Below are 20,289 nucleotides of genomic sequence, written 5' to 3'. Positions count from 1 at the left end.
ATAGTTAGAATTTTGTCATTAAAAAAGCTCATAAAATCATTACTGCTAAGGGCTAAAGGAATACAAGGCTCAATAGAGCTTTGACTCTCAGTCAGCCTGGCTACAGTGCTGAAAAGAAGCCTGGGGTTGTTCTTGTTTTCTTCTATTAATGCTGAGATAGGGCCATTCATATTTTCATGTTGGTCACCATAGTTAACAGCCCCTCCACAAAGAGCCAAACAGCACTGGATAAACATTGGATTTTACCATGAAACTGCTTTATTCAGTGTTTATATCGGTTTAAATCACTGGACCTGTTTGTTTTGGAGAGGAAGAGACCTCTGCATAGTAATAATAATAATTCAGCTCTTGGTAAAAGCCTCCTGAACGCCTGGATCTAAAGTTACCAGAGTGAAATATAAGCACACATTAGTAGGTGCTGGGCCAGGGACTGACCTCTGCAGAAAATTCGGCTCATGATAAAAACCTCCTGAGCAATGAACACTGAAGGAATCCTAACTCGGAGTTCATGCTTGGTACACGAGAGAAGTTTCAGCTGTTTGCAATCTGCAGTCCACATTGCCAGATTCCATTTAATCCCATGCACTGCTACTTCAAATTAAAAAGATACCTATGTACAGTCCATTATATAGCAAAAAGGTTCTTTGCCTGAAGTATGCCTTTTTACCAAATAGCATTTATCTGGACTACACTCACAGTCTGTGTAGCAGACAAAGAAAATTCTAAGCCATCTATCCTACTCCTACATTAAAAGTCAAACATTTGACCCAGTGTCCTTTGACAAATTAAATCTCAACACTACCACCTCACACATGTGAAGCACTGCAGCCGTATTTGTGTGTGTGTGTGTGTGTGTGTGTGTGTGTGTGTGTGTGTGTGTGCGTGTGGTAAAGTTGGGGATTCATACCTGTATGCGAAGGACAGATAGAGGGGGTATAACCTGTGATTGTGATGGAGCTGCTCCAGTAATGGATGCTGTCAGCCCAGCGTTTCAACCGGCTGCAGGCCTCTGTGTAAACACTGCTGGAAGTGGATAATGGAAAGAAAGAGATGAAAGAAGGATGAGATGAATCACAAGCAACCTTGTGTTGTCTTGCTCTGAGGTAAAGCTTGCACACAGATTTTTATTTATTTATTTATGTTTTTAACACAGCCCAGTGAATTGCCGGGCTCTCTCCTTGTTAGTTTAGTTGCACATTTAGGTTCAAAAGACAAGCTGTTATGGTTTTGCATGCTTTAATTTTGCACACCAAAGCAATTTGAGCGAAGTAGCTGATGAATAACCAAACGCTGTTCTTGGTAGGTGATTCTGTTGAACACTGTGAAACTGAATTTAATCATGTCTCATAAGTGAGAAGGACTGGAACATCCTAACATCTATTTTTATAAATTACAGACTGGTATTCTTGTTGATACTTTGCTAATTATTGTTCTTGTTAATGCAGCACAAAACATTTCCCTGACAGATTATATCACTGAGGGTTGAAAAAGCATGAAACTTGACCACACTAATACTTGTTATGAGTGGGAAAGCTCCATTTAATGTCTCGGTGTGTAATTATACCAAAGTGCATGAAAACACAAACAAATATTGATGCTTCACATCAGCCAAAGTCCAATTGTTCAACATAATTATAACCATTGTTTTGAGGAATACAGTACTAAATAGTCATGTCTGGGAGTATTAGACTCTTTCATCAGACCAGACACTGCTTTTTTTTTTTAATAATAGCATGCAAACTGTCAGTTCGAGATATTTTTTCAGTGCCTTTTCTTCTAGATTATGATTAGTCAAACTCACTCAAACAAGACTAATATGTCTAATGTGTTTGTGGACTAAAACGATAAGTGTTAGGTTTAAAGATTTGACTGAAACTCAACATGACTTTCAATTCCAGAACTTAAAAGGTCCAGCGTGTAGGATTTAGGACATCTATTGGCAGGAATGGAATATTATATCCATAACTGTGCTTTGATTAGTTTATAACCACTTGGAACTAAAAATCATTGTGTTTTCACTTCCGTAGAATGACCTGTTGCTATCTACATATGGAGTGGGTCCTACTTCATGGAGTCCGCCATGTTTCTGCAGTAGCCCAGAATGGACAAATCAAACACTCATTCTAGATAGGGCCATTGGAGTTTTTGAGTTGGTCATCATAGTTCTCCTACATGCTTGGCACATGGAAGAAGTTTCAGTTCTTCAACCTCACCGCTAGATGGCACTAATTCCAATACATCTGACCTTTAAATTGTCTGAGAAAATGAAGGCTATTCTCGTCTCTACCATCCATCCCATATGACATGGATGTAGCATATGCCTCATATGTAACATTGGATTTTTGTCCAGACTGACATACTGAAAGTCAGTTGAATGGACTGCCCTAAAATTTCATACAAACATTCATGGTCGCCAGAGGATTGATCCCACTGACTTTGGTAATCCCCTGACTTTTTTACTAGCACCATCATCAGGTCAAATTTTTATTCGTCCAGTACTTTGGTCTGTGACCAAACGCCTGCCAAACTAATGACATTCCCTGCCTCAGCTGTACTTTGTGTTCAGTGCTAAGTAGCAAATGTTATCATGTGCTAATGCGCAAAACCAAGATGCCGAACACGATAAACAGTGAACCTGCTTAACATCAGCATGCTAGCAATCATTTTGAGCCTGTTAGCATGCTGGTGTTAGCCTTTAGTTCAAAGCAAATGGACAGCCTCACAGAGCTGCTAGTATGGTTGTAAACTCTTAGTTGTCTGGTTCTTTGCATTGGCTTGAGATCTAATCCTGCACATCCAATATTAACATACACAGTGTTTTGACATGATAATTTGTAAGTGTGACTTTGTGGAATGTTTATTGACACAGTGTAATTTCTTCCAGTTTGTTTTAAAACAAGCAGGTTCAGCCTTTTACTCCGAGCTTTCACTTTGATAGTGTTATTAATTATTAAACACCATGTACATTACTAAACCAATCACACCTAAATTACTTTGGACAACAAGCCAATTACACCAATACTGATTTGCACTATGCTGCGTAGTAAAATCAAACCATAAGCCTTGTTCTCATAAAGAGTGAGATACAAACATAAAGGCGCCCTCTCCTCTCACCAACTGAATCAACATGACAATTCGCAGTCATTGTGTAGTAGATGTAAAAAATGGGGACGTATTCTCACTATTGACAAATTGTTCTGGTCTCTTTTCCTGGCTTCAAGCAGGACTGTCTGCTCAGATTGGCACTCCTGCTGGTTGTCTGATCATAATCTGTCCTTCTTGCAAGCATTCACACAGTATCTGTGGAAATATAGTGTTCTGTAATGCCCTGCAGGGAGCCACAGCAATCATTTCCATTACCCAGTGGGGGAGGCATCGCTTGGTGATAGGTGCTCCGGTGTAAGGCTTCAGCCACACAAGCAATTGGTTCCATTCTTAAACCTTCTAAGACAGTCAAAGCACATGTACGGCGCCAGGAGTAAACTGAGTACACAAACATCCACAGCACACGGTTCCAGCAGTGGTTGAATTAGATAAGAACAGTACATAAAGATTACTTGAAGGGTCTCATAAGGTGACTGGCAGTGTATCCACTCAACAAATCAATGATGGAGAAAGCTGTCTGGTAGTTGTTTAGGGCAGCAGCTGGCTTGGGATAGCTGAAGCGGGAGTGTTTTTATTTTTTAAAGTAGTTATTTTCCTGTGCTCATGCTGTGCGCTCCATCAGCTCCTCTTCCGCACTCGATGTATGCTTTCTCTGCACAAGAGCTCTCAACACTGTGGCACACAGGGACCCCTCTGGGGGACAGTAGTTTTGTCCACTATACGCTGTATAATCAATAATGCCAAAAGTGTCATCATGCAAGATAGTTTTACCATTTCATCACACTTAAAATTAGTATTGGTTTTAGTCTGCGCTGTCTCATTTTAATTCATTTCCTGACATGATCAGGGTAGCAATATATGGATCAGGGTTCCTACAGCGTAATGCAAGTTAAATTGAAGACTTCTTAAGATTTCTTTCATGCCACTTGGAAAAAAAGACAAAAAAACCCTGACATCAGATACTTAGGGTAAGGGAAAATTTTGTCCAAATGTTTATTGTAACCGTAAACATGACTTTTTTTGTCTTGTGATAGAGACGAGGGCAGAACAGAACTGGGAAATACCTGCTGTTTGTTTGGCGTGTTTCTGGAGTGTATCTCACTCTGTATGTGGGGTTCCGATGCCTTGATTCCCATCGTGAGTTTGAAAATCTTTTTGCACAAAATACATCGAGCCTTGAATTTATTTATTTAACCTTTATGTAACCAGAAAAAAATCTCTATTTCAAGAGTGTCCCGGCCAAGACAGGCAGCAACATAAGTTACAGACAGACGACAAAGAGCAAAAATACAGAATAAAAAAAGTATGTTAATATACTAGAAATGAACCTTTAAACGGCAGCTACACATGATTACAAGCTAAGACACACTGTGACATCGGCATATAGAAGACTGTGTACAAAAATCCTGCAACAGTGCTTTGAAACAGCCGAGAGGAACCAATGAGTGCAACTCTAAGTCCCTCTGCAGAAGATTCCACATATAAGGAGCTGCATACATAAATGCTCGGTAACCAAACTCTGTATCTACCCTCAGTACAGACAATAAAAACATGTTTTGTGAATGGAGAGCATAGCCATTTTCAATTTTCTGCTTAATGTATACACATAATTATGCTGGAGGAAGGCCAAGAATAGCTTTGTAGACAAGAGAGCGCCAATGAAAAAGTCTAAGAAATTGTAAGAAGAGCCAGCCAACATGAGCATACAGGATACAGTGATGAGTTAGTGGCTTACAGTTGGTAATAAATCTCAATGCACTATGTTGCACAGAATCTAAAGCTTGCAAACATTGGGTGGGTGAATGCATTGCTTTGTACCGGTTTCAGCCAGGCCATGACATCTAAGTTAAGTAGTCAGTTTTCATTCAAATTTTCACTTCCTCATATTGTCCAGGGTACAGTGACAGTGGATCCTCTGCTCTGAGAACCATGGCCAGACACATGAGTGTTTTTGGTTCCACTATCCTGATCTACATGACATTACAGTAAAAGGCATCTGGGAACATTTTCCAAATAATAATAAATACATATGACTAATCATTTTGAGATTTTACAATGTAATGTCAGAAAAAAAAACAATTCATAAAATCATACTTCCCACATTTTAGCATTTTTAAGACTTTTCAAAGATCGATATAAGACATTTAAATACAAATTAAGGCCTTATTTTTAAATTAATGAATTAAATGCCTCTTAATAGTTTTTAAGGATCCACAGGAACCCTGATGGATACTTAATCTGTTTATGCATCTCTTCTCAAGTGACTTCTTTCCAGCAGATCATGGCTGGTGTAGGCTGTGATGAATGTGATGGCCTTTTAGACACATACCCCCTTCAATGCATCATAACTTTGTGAGCTTGCTTGTGGGTAGTTTTGTTGCCATGCCAGAAAGTTGTTCAAATAAGTATTTTGAAAAATTACACATTTACGACTAGTTGTTTTCTTGGTTATGACTCACATACTACTGTTATTTCCTTAAAATATGACAATGTTGAGCCTCTGGTACTATAATTTAACATTTCCCATCTGGCAAAGCTGCTGCTCGTCCATGCCTCCTCAGGATGACGCTCTCAAATCCTCAGACAGTCAAGTAGAAAGCACAGAGGAGAGTGACAGGTCCGATATTAGATGCGGAATACAAAGCAGAAATTTGCAGCCGCACAAGTTTGTGTTTCGCTTCTTGCATACATGAGTATTTCCAGCTAAATAGCTTACAGCCTACAGTAGCAATAACCCAGCATTACTTCCAAGGCCATTGTCATTTAATACTATATTACTGTGTGGGTTTACAAGTAGCCCAATGTAAGAAAAAACAAGCATCACTAGCACGTCCATTGTGTTTTTTACGACTGTGTGAGAGTCAGCCCTGGATGCTATTTGTAGGATAATGTTGCCTCATTGTGTACTTCATGCTGAGTGTGTATTAATGTCTTCACTTGAAAGCATGAAACATAAATGAGCAGCTGGATGAGTACCACAGGCAGCTTGTTTGAGATCACTCCAACACCACTGACGCACTTACAACATAACAAAATAACGTGCAGTCCTCACCTGTGGTAGTTACTGTACCGTCATCCAGGTCAAGAGTTTGCTGAGGATTTCAGATGTATTTATAGCTCCTGTTGCCATTTTGTTTAAGTGGGAGGAGAGTGTTTTCTGGAAAATAGTAATTATCTCGATGTTTTGTGCAGTAATTATTTATTTTACCGTGAGAGCAGAGAGTGTAATTAGGCCAAATTGTCTTGTGTGTACACTGTAGTTTAGCTGACACAAATTAGGATGCAGGGGTGGTATATAAGAAATGGATGTGTAAGGTGCAGGGAAAATGTTGCTTCGGCTGTTCAGTGGTGCTGTTGCTGTTGATGCACAGTAAATTCTCACACAAGGATTGAATTAATCCTCGTCTGAGCCTCCTCACACATCGTCCAGTATAGCCAAGATGACAGGGTTAAAGGCTCTGCGGAGGTTCAGGGATCCTGGAGAGCGATTTGCTGAAGGGCAGAGTTTCTGCTGCAATTTAAAGGTTGTAGAGAGAGCGTCAGCTTATTCCTAACTTGGCTGGCATATTGACTATTTATATCAAGGGTTTAAGTGCTCATAAAGTGGTCACAAGAGTTTTTCTTTATTTCTAAATGACACATTAACAGGATGTCAGCTGCAAACATCGGGGGAGGATGTCACTGCCCTCAAGATTCTTCATGGTTTCCTGACAGCAATATAAAATGATATAAAGGCTGTTTACACAGTGATGTTACATGTTTCTCCTCCACCTTGGAGCGCAAACATGGTCGGCATGTGTGAGAAATATTCAAACAGGAATAATGAATTGATGTAGTTAAACAGCTGCAGTGGAATACAAGTGTTGCCAGTGGTGTGCTGTCATTACATGGAAATTGTTCCCAACTGCAACATTGCTGGAGAGAATGAACAACATACACATTTTATTGTAAAACCTCTGGGGAAGAATTTGTTAGTGATATCATTTTGAAATGCGGAAAAGCCATTTCATTACATTATGGGCATCAAAACAGACCAGTCCCTGCAGATCTGAGAGACCTTCCTGGCTCCTAGGCAATAAGCAGGGCCTTGAAGCCAGTTCTATACTTAACTGAAACCAGTCTTAGAATTGGTGAAATGTGTTCCCTCTTCTTGGTGTTTGTCAGTATTCTTGCAGCAGCATTTTGAATCAGTGTGACTGTCTAATGGTTTCACTGGGGAGGCCAGTGAAGACTGCATTAGCATAGTCCACCCTACAAGGAATAAAAGCATGACTGAGCTTTTCGAAGTCTTGCTTGGACACAAAGTTTCTCACTTAAGCTATGTTTCTGAGATTGGTTGCTCAAATGTTTCACCAAGTTGGTGTTGTCTCGTGTTGTCTCCCTTTGCGAGGCAGACTTTCTCTTGTCTTTTTTCACGTGCGCCAGCTGCGAATGTTGATACAGGTGTTGTCATACACACCACTTGTGCAATCTGTGCTCCAATAGGAAATGAGTAAATGAGTAAAATAAATTAACTAAATGAATATATTGAATCAATTTCAAAGTACCGGTATTTTCCAAATGCAGTATAGTACTGTTTGGAATACTCTAGTACCGCGGTACTATTTTAGTACCGGTATACTGTGCAACACTACCTCATCGTGGATCTTGGGTCTGAACTGGGCTTAAACGTTCCATTTTGGTTTCCAAAGAGAATAATTTCAGGCTTATCTTTGTTCAGTTGAAGGAAATTTTGTTGCATTTAATCATTTACCTTCTCAAGGCATAGACAAAGCCTAAAGGACCACAGTCATTTGGTGAGATTGTAGATAGATTTGCATGTCATCTGCATAGCTGTGATAAGCAGAGTTATAATCTTAGAGACTGACCAAGAGGGGGCATGTAAAGACTGATCACTATTTGAAAAGTGATGGGTGGAACCTTTTCAATGTCTCCTGCAGCACAGAGAAAATAATTTTATACATGCAAAATATTAAGCAAACTATCTTTCTCTGGTGCATCCACACAGGTGTACAGTATACATCAGAATAAATTGTTTCTTGGGGTATCTTGTATCCAATAGCAAGCAGGTAAATGTAGTGGATTTGAATGGTGCCATTTGGGTCTTTTTATTAAACACAGGCTAGTTCCCATGATTTATATGAGGTATAATGTAGCAGTTTTCACCATATTCATAAGCGTTGTGTGAATGATTTCATAATGAAACATTTGATGAATGTTTTTACTTTAAAGTCAGGAACGCTGCAATGGATCCAGACTATGGGAAAACAAACTTCAACATTTGACCCAGGTTCAGTACATCATCACAGTGCAGCAGTGCGTAGAGGAGGAGTTACTGGAGGCTTAACAAAATCGCTGTCCCGAAGAGGAAGAATTGCATGAATTGCATTAAAAGAGTAAAACACTGCTTTTAAGCCTGGTGTGTAATTACTTTTACTGAAAGACATTTTAACCCTGACATAGTTCAGCAGTATTGTTGTATTTAATCTGATATTTAACTACAGCATCAGTTTTTAGTTAATATATACCAACCTCAGCAGAGTGGGCTTTGTGTTTTGTCAGTTTCTCCCGACTCTGTTACAGCCACTTTCTGCTTCAAAGATTTTTGAGAATTCATTTGCTCTACTCTGTTGTTTGCAATGGTTTTATATCTGGGTACTTGAGGGTGAATATTGTCAACAAATGGAAAGTGCTCTAAATCCCTTTTTATCCCTGCTCTTCTATCAGAAGGTCATAAAAAACTGCCTGGCTTCCTTGCTGAGACACTTGTGTGCTATGACACTGCTCAAAGGAAAGTCCATTTGGATCTTTTCACCTGCTGTGGCACTCAAAAGACCATCCATTCCCACATGGGGCATTTACACTTTCCTTTTCACTCTGAATTTTTAGAGCTATCAACCGAAAGGCTAAAGAATTGTCAGATTTGTCTGTCCTCGAGTTCTGTGATTAATGGCATGACCCTGCCTGTCATCCTTCCCGTCTAAAATCAGAATTTTGAATTGTCTTATTTTCTTGTTCTAACCTGCAGGATCACGAAAGCACAGCGCCTCTCATTGGTGTCTGCAGAACATTGCTCAAGAATCAGTCGACAGCTCAGATGAGGAGTTCTTTGATGCCAGAGGTTAGTATTACATTTCGTTTCCCCAATTTATCCTGTCTTCACCTTGCACTTTTTCTGTCTCTCCAACAGTAGTAGACTCAGAAATGGTCTGGACTTCTGTATGAGCATTTTAACAGACCCTTTTCCATCAAGTGTGCATGCTTTTGACTTTTACAGCCCTTTTTCCACCACTGGAACTGAATGTAATGTAACATGTAGTCATCGTCATGGGTTCTGCTCCTGTTTCCAAGTTTCTTAATCTCCATTTTGGCACTGCTGCGAGGGTGATAAGATACTTTCGGAGGTTGCCAACAGTGCTACAGATTGTGATTGGCCAAGCAGACTACAACAAGCCCACTAGTAATCACTAGTCAGTGGTTAGAAACAAGAAACAAGCTTAATAATATCAGTGTCACTGCATGGACCATGTTTACATGCACAAAATATTCTATTTTTTGCCCTTAATAACAAAAAGACAATATTTCTACCAAGCTGTTAACAATAATAATAAAAATTAATATTTCACTAATATTCCTGTTAACATGCAGCCGTTCACACAGCCTTCCTCTTTCATTCCTTTGACCACCTTCTTGAAAAGGTCTGCATTGCAAACTTTGCACATGTCCAAAAACCTGTTGATAGCCAAGTCTTCAACAATGTTTAAGAGTAGGTGTGTTTCACCTTCAACTGGAAATGTAAGCTTTTCTTTTGGGCATGCATCTCTACCCCACAGCCTCGCAAACTGTTGGTGAGTTGATGTGTGTATGACACATCCATGGCAATCCGCAGAGCTGACTGTAAACAAGCAAGAGGCCATGTGCGGCAATCTGTGGAAAAACCTACAGCTGAGACACATTTTCCAATGCGCTGTATACATGTCCACAGAATGCTCCTAAAACCTAAATATTACCATCATATGCGACATGTCTTACCTGGAAAATGCTACGCAACAGCTTCCCATACTGAGCCTGCAAGGATGCTTCTCCGACTGTGAAGCACAACATAGAGGGTCACATTATTCAATAACCTAAAGTTTTGTGGGCACTATATACTGCGATTTGTGTGTGTGTGTGTGTTTGCGAGCTGCTAGGTTGCTCACCTGGCAGCTGCAACTCCGCAGCTACTTCCTTCCATGCTTTGTCCTTCTTTACGCCATCATGGTAAGAGCTGTAGGACACATCATACAGGCAAGGCTTCTGCTGCCACACCTCCACAAGGTTTTCCTCTTTGCTGGAATCCCACACATTTCTTTGAGTGCGATTTCCCTCCATGGCGAGCTGCTATGTGTCTGTTGTTTGGGTTTAGGTCGTAACAGCAGTCACACAGTGAGAAGGTCATCCCAAATATCTGACACTGTCAGAATTTCATCCCAGGCTGTCTTTGTCTCGCAAGACTGTGAAAACCATGACAGCCGTGACAACAGCCATCCTTGAACCTCACAGTGCAACGCAGGACCACCATTATAGAGCCACAACCAAAGATATCACCACATTTCTTTAACGTGGATCATCTTTCGTCAGGGACAGCCTAAAATCGCACAGTATATACTGGGTTTAAGACCAGGAAAAGCAGCATATAGGGATTATAAATTAGGGATTATTATTATTATTTGATGTTTTTCTTTTTTTAATTACAAATGTTTTGATTGTCCTTTATGTTCAGCACTTTGTGTTGCACTTTATGCATAAACTGTGCTATATATACGTACATAAAAGTATTCTTCTTCTTCTTCTTCTTCTTCTTGTCATTATCAAAAGAGTTGCAGACTATTTTTTTGCGAGTTGACCAACTGATTAATCAGCTTATCGTCTCAGTAAAAATGGAAGAGCCTCGCAAAAGTTCAGGTTACAGCTTGTAATGTTTTTGTAGTGAAAAAGTGCTGTTAGTCTCTGTGGTTTTTTAAGCTGGGGAAATGTAGGACAACTGTACTGAAGAAACCACCAGAGCCAGAGCAATTTTCCTGCAATTTCTGTGTGTTCTGATGTGGGGTTGGGTGGTATTGCTAAATGTTAGTCTGTGAGTTGCTGTTATGACTAAATTGGGTAAAATCTGACTCCAGGAGAGAGTCTGGTTTCAGAACAATAGGTAACAAATAGATCCTGCATCAACTTTCATCATTTTTAATTGCTTAATACTGATTTCACTGCCTACCTTACCGCTAAAGATTCATGTAAATTTATTCAACATGTCAGACTGACCAGAAATAGACACACTTGTGAAGATATTCGACTACTAGCCTTTTCACAGTCCCAGAGGGAGTTAATCAGCGAATAAGTGGAATATTTATCGCACCAATTACCCACTACAAGTGCTTATCCCCCGAGAGACTTGATGGTAGAGATACTAATCAATTATGTGTTATTATTGTAACATGTTCTCATTTTACATTAAGCCAGTCAATAGCCAGAGGTGTGTTGAGAGTTTCTGGTGTCCAACATTTGTTCCTATCACATAAAAACATGCTGGAAATGAGGCTCAGTGGGAACAGATTAGAGCCTGTCCGCTCTGCTCCATTTCCTCTTTTGCACATTTCCACAGGAAATTTTAAGTGCTGCCATATGAAGTCACATGCTTTGTCTTTGGAAGTGTGATGAATATGTTTTTCATTCTCCTCTGTCATTCTCTCACACATTTGTTTGTCTCATCTCACTCTTCCTGTCTCAGTCTTTCATTTGCTTCCCTCCCTAATTTTGATTTCCCTTCACTCCCTTTCCCTTGCATAATCTGTTTGCCAAAAAAGGCACGTTCACTGCACAGACTCCCAAAAAACATGAAATATTTATCCTTATCACAGCTGTTGCCGAGCAGAGCTGTGCGTTGCCTGAAATTCATTTTGCGACACCAGTGTCAAGGCGCCTATCAGTTGCGAGGAATCACCAGGGGACAAGATAATGTGCATGTGTTGCATGTGAGCAGATGTACCCCATCATGCTCGCTTACACATCTGCTGCATGAGATTCTACTCTCAGCTGTGAGATATCTTTACTGAGTGTGAAGGGACAGAGATCCTCTTTTAATTAAACAGCATGAGGAGAGGCTGCACACTGGTGCATTTTGTGCCAAACAAAAGCAAAAATAAATTATCAGATTTTTGTTGTGTGTCTGGTTGTATTTCATTTAATTTAGCTCAAAATTAAAAATAGGAATAGTTTGATATTTTTGAAAGCTTGCTCATTTGCTGTTGGCCGATGTCAGGCCATCGGTGGGCATCTGCCGACCTAGTTTTTGTGGTGCGGCTCCTACTGTCGGCCATTGTCGGCTTTTTGTCCACCGCTTCAGCATTTTGAATCAGCTTTGGAGATAATGGAGTCTGTCTGTGAGAGAAATCACTGTGATTGACAGTTCAGCTCAGTGCCAAGAGGAGAAACTGAAGTGAGGAAAGCAAACAAACTTTTAAAGAGAATAGGACATGAGGTTAAAATAAAAGTGTTATATTAGGTAAGATTACCATTGAGGTTTTTAGCAGACATGGTTCGTAATTGTTTGAGTTATTGTTCACTAGTGCACAATGAATTGACGATTGTTCTTTCAACACTGGGTTGTGCTAACTGGCTAACTAGCGTCTTGAATCCGTCCTGTCAGTTTTCTTCTTTCCCTTTTTGAATGATGAACCCAGACTACAGCTGCCTGCTGGTATGAAGTTATTTCCTCTCACACAGGCGCAGATCATACATGCTAGTGTGCTGATGGCTGTGGTCTTTGTGGTGTGTTCAAGTGCATTTTTTGGCCAAAACACAGACGACGTGAGGCGACACAACAGTCTAGTTCTGTGATGTCGGTATGGTGCGTCTGGGCCACTAGATGAGAAGATTGCTAACACTCATGTTTGTACAGCCAGCAGCTGGTTATCTAAAGTCAGCATAAAGACTGAAAACTGGCAGAAACAAATTCCATCGAAAAGATCCATCAACCAGCACCTCTAAGCTTGCGACTTACCATGTTGTATTTCATTTGTTTGATCCACACAAAACTGAAGTGTAAAACGGGAGTGGAGTTACAACCAGCAGAGACCCCAGGAAGTCAACACGCTCCTCCACTAAATAGTCAGGGCACAGTAGCATGATAAATGCATAAATTGTTGTTTTCACACTTTGGCTTCAGGATGCTGGTAGGTGGATTTTGTTACTTTGGACAGAGCCAGCCTGTTTCCCCCTGTTTCCAGTCTTTATGCTAAGCTATCCTAACTGGCTGCTGGCTGCAGCTTCATATTAAATAAACAGATGTAAAGCCCCATAACCTCAACGAACAGATCTGGCTTTTTTAGTTTGTGTTTGTGTGGTGGTGGTGGATGGGGGGAAGTTAGGGTCCGTGCTGAGAATTTCATGCACCGCTTGTATTTATACCTATGAAAGTAATGCACCAATTGCAATTAGTGTAAAACCAGCATAATCATGAGCCAGTGATTAGTGTATATCCTATGGAATCGGGAACGCTGCGACCATGTGACCAATGCACTGATGGAAGTAAAGAAGGAAGTAGTATAAAGACCCCAAAGTCTGTGTAAAGAGGCAGGTTGGGTTGGTGAATAGGGGAACTGACACAGGACTTTTCCTCCAGGAGACTGATGTTCGGTACCATGAGAAACCAATTGAACATCATTACCGTGATAATTTTCCTGAACTTAATCTATGTAATTTAGCCGTAAGTATGTGATGTCATTCATGGGATGCTAATCTGTTAGATATCGTTCAAACTGTTATAAAAGGCTATATTGTAATTTCCAAGTGTCAGGCACTAAGCAGTGCAGATTGTGTATGTAGTAGGCCTATGCTCTACATTAGTATGCGATTGCATACAGAGCCCATGTGGCCAATGTGAAAGTACCACTCAGTTGTTTGTTCCCATCTTCCATTTCAGGCTATTTTATATCCATCTCTACACAGCTTGTTCTTCAGGGACCAGACATATCACATCTCATTTTGCTATCATTCACTGATGCATGTGGGACTCTGTGGCAGGTCTCAGGCTGTAAAAACCTTGTAGTACCCTTTCAACTTGCATGAAAACATGGCTGTTCAACAGAGATGCTCCATTATAGAAGGAGGGACTGGAAGATGAAATACAACAAAGCTAGTTTAATTTAATAATAATCCAAAAATAAAAGACACAGGAAGAGCTGTTTGAGCTTATTTTTTCTTCATGGTTGCTATGTGGCTTCATTGTCTGAGCTGGAGGGGGTTGGTGAGTGAAGCTCAGTCCTGCAGGAAAGGCAACAGAGCAAGTTGTTCCAAACATAAACATATGCTCAGTATGAAGGATACGTTCCTTAAAAGGGAAACCAAAACAAGGTCATAGAGTGACTACAGTGAGTACAGTCACTCGCTAACTGCAAGACTGTGGCTCTCAATCTTAGCTGCATGCTGCTGGTCTGGTACAGACGCTTTATTTCTGCCAGGCTGGATATATGTTTTCTTTAGCCGAAAGCAATTTCAGCCTTTTATAGAAAAGCAGAGAGAAACTGAAGGAATTACATTGAAGAGTGACTGAGGGGGTGTTTGTTATATTATGGGCCTACCACTCAAAGCGTCACAATAAGCTTGGGGGAGTTTTGTTTATGTGGTTATGATGAATGCTTTCATCCGCACTGTGTAACCCAGTGGACCCAGAGAAACCATGGAAATATATGAAGACTTTCAGGGATTTGCTCAGTTTTCTGCTAAACAGATAAGCCCTGACATTGTTGCTGTGTGCGTGTGTGTGTTTTATATAGTTTTATGGGATCATTTTTTTTGCTCATGCAATGCTCCTGTATAGATTATTTCTGTTAATGTAATCACTTGTCAGTAGCCTCTTGAAAACTAGATGAGGCATCTCGAGGGGCTCGTCCTGCATCCTAGAATTTGGGTTGTTTAGAAATGGCTCTTTACGTCATTTTTATGAGACACTCCAATGCACTTGGCCAGTGTCAGTGTACAGCGTACTTCTACGCTGTTGAGGAACAAAGCTCTTTGTCCATAAGTTGAAGTGCATCCTCAAGTACAAGCCACAAATATTTGACACTCTCTGCATTTTCTGTAATCCAGATGATTGGATTTCAAAGGAGACACTTACCAAATGGTTCAAGAGATGACTTCTGTCCTTATTGGGTAACCTAAATAGGATGAGAATCCCATTTTTATGCATTGCTCCCCAAATTTTGGAGACTGCAGCAGGACAGTAATCCAAAACATTAAAGGGGAATTTTGGTATTTTACAACCTGGACCCTATTTTCCCATGCTTTTGTGTCCAAGCAATCTGGAAATCCATCGATAAAAAAAAAAAAATTTTTTTTTTCTTCCTTTATGTAAATTGCAAAATCTGTCTTGAGAGATTAGTGTCCAAGTGACTAATAGGAAAAACAATTTTTGAAACTGGTCCAGTATTGAGCGAGAGTGGCAGAATGGGCTACAATGTAACCACGCACTATCAATGTATGTCCAATAAAAGTGCTTGTTTTTGCCACTGACATGCTCGGGGTGTTATTATAACTGTCTGAAGAAGAAATATAATGTTTTTATTTACCTTTCACTTGAGCCAGTCTGTTTGCTATTGTGTTTAACCAAGTCTCACACAAGGAGAAGTCTCCCTCTGAAGTCTTGTCAGTTTAGTTTTATTACAGGATTACAATAAACAACAGACCAGATCAAGTTTTATTTCTCTGTGGGGATGGCCAACTTGTTGAAACTGTGGAAACCTTTAAATATCTTGGTACAGTTCTTGACTGCCAAATGAACTTCTCTGAAAACACAGATTACATCTTTAAGAAATGTTCACAGCGACTCAATCTCCTTAGAAGACTGAGCTATCTTGGTGTTAGTCCACAGATTTTAGGACTTGTATATACTGCACATATTGTGAATAAACTAAATAGGACTGTGTCCATGGCAAGCAAAATTGTGGGAAAACCCCAAAAATCTCTGACCCACCTTTGCACTGAAACGACAAGGAGGACGGCTTGGAGAATCCTGGCAGATAGCTCCCATCCTTTTTCCAATCAGTTTAAGATTCTGAAATCTGGGAGGCGATACAGTGTCCCTCTGGCCAAAAGTGTTTTTAAAAAGTCCTTTATTCCAAATGCCATCAGCATTCTTAACTCAACAAAGTGACAAATCCACAGATATTGACTTGAACTGCTCTACTGCTTATTTATTTTATCTTATGTGCTTTATTGTGTTTTTATTGTGCTTATGAAATGGTGCTGTCGACTTTCTAGTGCTGTGTACCTTCAGTGTTGGTGAGCCGAAGTCAATTTTCCACCCCTGGTGGACAATAAAGATTATTCTATTCTATGCTATTCTATTCCATAATGTTGTCAGACACTTATAATAACAATCTGAGCCTTTCAGTGGCAAAAACAAGCACCTTTACTTTTACATTGATGGCACACTATTCCCCTGAGTGGTTACATGGCAGCTCATTTTGCCAGATACAGCACTTTTTCTCAATACCAGACCAATTTCTAAAATTGTTGCTCCTATTAGTCACTTGACACAAAAACATGGGAGAAGAGTGGCCAGGTTGAAATGTACTGATGTTACCCTTTAAATCAAGGCAACCATTGAGTTGTTTTATGACCACAGAAGTTTTGTTTCCTGTTTGGGCAAGTCTGTCACCTGATCTCACTTCTTCTTCCCAAAAGTAAAAGTGGATGTAGTACAGGTCTGCTAGAGTGTCATTAGGAGAGATGCCAAGGGTCTGCTGTGGGTCAGCAACTTTAAGTCTTTTAAACTTTAGCTATTGATTGTAAAGCATTTATCATTAAATATAAAATACAGTGACTTAGGAATATGTTGAATTGTTCTGGTACCCTGAGCTGGATGATCACACCTGCATTACCTGCAAAGTTTCCCTAAATAAAAGACACAGTGTAGCATGTGCAAAATTATAATTTAGATAGAAAATCATTTTAAAAAGTAAAGGTTTATGTATCTATTTTTTGTTGTATTTTTTTATCTGAATATAGGGTCTACTCATAGAGGGTGTTATGCCGTAGATTTTGCCAAGTCAAATTTCTGATTGATGATTTTGAGTTTTACAAGTAAAATTAACTTGAGTATGTGACAAGTCTAAGCCAGCATTAGACGCCAGCTTTAAGCTCCTGACAGTTTCCCATACAGCACCAAACAAATATTTAGATGGCACAATATCAATAATGAAAGTATTATTTCAAAACAGAGAAGCAGATATGAAATCCATGGATATCTGTGTGTTGTTTCTAATGAGGACTGAGACTGAGCTTAACAGTCCGTCAGCTGACGCTGTTGTTGTGTGTCAGCCAGAGTTTGTATGACATGGTGTGGAGGCGACACAGATGCTGGCTGGATAGTTTGATGCTGTCATCTCTGTTGATCAACTCCTCTGACATCCGCACAGCTGCCCCTAGCAAATCCACACACACACACACGCACTATTTCGCACACTCAAGATCAGTTTGTCACCTCGTCGCAGCCCCCTCTGGCTGGCCTGCAGTGATGATGAAAACAGAAGTGAAACACCGACTGCTGTCAGAGCAGAGTCCCAGGCTGACGTAGAAACACACAGAAAGATCAAAGCGAAGATATTGAGTTGCTTCATGACCCATCCACCTCCACTGTCACCTCTGCTATCAAGTATAAAACGTTCATTTTCCACTGGTGGTGGGTAAAGCTCCAGTTTATCTGTAATCCAGATACTGAAGCTCTCAAATGCGCCTGTTCGAATGAAAGAACGGAGATAAGAAGACATCTGACGCTCACATAAAAAGAAGAAAAGCAAAATCCAAAGCTCTCTTTTTAGAAAAAGGTTAAAATTTGTACAGTTCACTCAGAAAAGCTTTGTGCTCAGTGAAGAAGCCACATGCAGAAACACGGTGGAGCATCATATGTTTTACTTTGAACAAGCAGATGGAATAAAGCTTTTTTAACCACTTACCGTGAAGAGCGCCATGCATTTATTTTCTTTGATGTCGTTACTCCACAAAGGGACCTTTTACTGAATAATTTGTGCAGGCTTTAACATCACAGGCTCTTCTCAGTATTCTGTTCACATTTCAAGTCTTCACTTTGCCAACAGCACCATCGCATCTTCATCCGTTTGCTGAAAAAGCTCAGTGGGATCGAAGACTGCATTTTAAATATTTGTTTAACAAGATGCTTCAGCCAGAGAAAAATTAGCTTTGTTTTGGGCCAAGGATAACAGTCTCAGTTTTGTTTGTTTGTGAGATGTGAAGACAGCGTTTAGATTTCTTGGGCCTTCTGTGTTTCTGTTTGAAAACTTGATTAAAAAACTTAATAGAATTTGATTTCTTGATGATTCAAGCCTGTTAGTTGAATACATTCTGGTGATAAATTGTTTCAGTGTGTTAAATTAGCCAATTAAAGGAACAGTGTATAAGATTTAGGGGGATTTAGAGGCATCCCATGGTCGGGATTGCAGATCGCAACCAGCTGAAACTTTTCCTGGTTAGGATTCCTTCAGTGTTCATTGTTCAGGAGGTTTTTACCGTGAGCTGAATTATCCGGAGAGGAACACAAATGTGCACAGTGATTTACACCAGTAAAAATACTGAATAAAGCAGTGTCACGTTAAAAATCTGTGTTTCTCTGACACTGTTTAGCTCCTCAGAGACTGGCTGCTAGCCTAGCACCTGCTATTGTTACTCACCTTTTTCATCTGATAACTTAAGATCCAGATGTGCAGGAGCAGAATTATCTGCAAAGGTCTCCTCCACCCTAAAAACAAATGGACCTGGTGATTTAAAGTGGTAAAAACAGAGTAAAGATGTTTCATGTTTAGAAATCGTGGCTAAGAGGAGCTACTAACCACGGTGGCCAACGCAAAAACGCCGCAGGCTCCTCCTAGAGCCAGTGTTTGTGTTTTTTTGTCCATTCTGTGCTACTGTGGAAGTATGGCATTGCAACATGGTAATCTCTGTGTACAAGGACCTGCTCCCTATGTAGATATAAATGGCTCATTCTAAGATACCGAAAACACATTGATTACTATTTTCAGGTGATTAACCAGCAAAGAAAACATACTAATAATATTTTATTCCATATCTGAAATTATAGCCCCCTAAATCCTACACACTGCACCTATATTATATTTTCTTGCATTTTTGAAGTGCAGAATGTGCTCCATACTGTGTAATCTCATACACAATATATCTTTATAGGTGTAATGGATTATTTAATAGAGGGTTTCGGCTCTTTCACGGCTGCTCCTGACAGTGGTGAGCAGCAGCAGTGTGGGTATTTATGCAGGATTGCTTTCTCTTCCTCTTTTTACTCCATCTGAAGGATCTGATAAATTCCAGTGGGCCCACCACTTCCCTGTACATGTATTAATAAAAATGAGAGCTCATACCTCTCTTCTACTCAGCATACCGCTGGTTTCCACCTCCACCTCACAGCCCCCAGCATCGCTCAACCTGCGTTTATACCTCACACGCATGTAAAATTACACAGATTTGTGCATGAGGGTGAAAAGTCTCATTTTTCATCAGGACTGAATGTGCCTTCAGGCTGCTCAAGCGAATGCCAACTCAGTTGTCACATTGTTTATTGATGTGCGCTGTTGAAAAATTTGCTGTGTGTTAATCCAGATTTGTTATTTGATGACATGAATTTAAATAATGAGGGGAATTGACAGGCTGAGCCTGAAAGGAAATTCATGGTGTTGGCTGCTCCCACAGTTTAATGCCATAATAAATTGCCACTGGAGGTGAACTATGTTTATATGCAAGTAGGGCATCTATTTATTACAAGGCTGCTGGCTTATGATGTTGTTGTATTCCACTCCACACAGTTTGTGGATGGAAACTGGGATGACTGTGTTTTGCCTCAGTCTCTTTTGCACAACGTCTCTTTTGCACAAAAAGAGTATTTGCAAATCTGTAATGATATTTAATGTGACACCATGACACAGTAACACCCGCCTTAAAGGGCCAGTGTGTAATATTTGGCATGGTTTATTGTCAAATCTGAATCTGAATATTCTACCCATTAATATGTTTATATAAGTGTATAATCGCTATAAAATAAAATTTGTTTGGTTTTCGTAGCCTTATAATTATGCTTTTATATATATATATAGCAAGGGCCTTGCTTTAGAGAGGTCACCATCT

General features: G+C 40.0%; 1 protein-coding gene across 4 annotated transcripts in view; it reads left to right on the top strand.

The window, feature by feature from the left end:
* The window catches only part of pitpnm3 (PITPNM family member 3), a 129,329-nt gene that overhangs the window by 16,239 nt on the left and 92,801 nt on the right, over positions 1–20,289 (top strand). For all 4 annotated transcript variants that reach the window (XM_050060243.1, XM_050060258.1, XM_050060236.1 and 1 more), the window contains exon 3: positions 9,134–9,226. In XM_050060243.1, the coding sequence (XP_049916200.1) occupies positions 9,134–9,226 (93 nt within the window). The remainder of the gene's footprint in view (positions 1–9,133; positions 9,227–20,289) is intronic.

The sequence above is a fragment of the Epinephelus moara genome, chromosome 2 (genome assembly GCF_006386435.1).
Source record: "Epinephelus moara isolate mb chromosome 2, YSFRI_EMoa_1.0, whole genome shotgun sequence".
NCBI lineage: Eukaryota > Metazoa > Chordata > Actinopteri > Perciformes > Serranidae > Epinephelus > Epinephelus moara.
The sequence above is the reverse complement of the archived record's forward strand: the minus strand, read 5'-3'. Positions and strand labels throughout refer to the sequence as shown.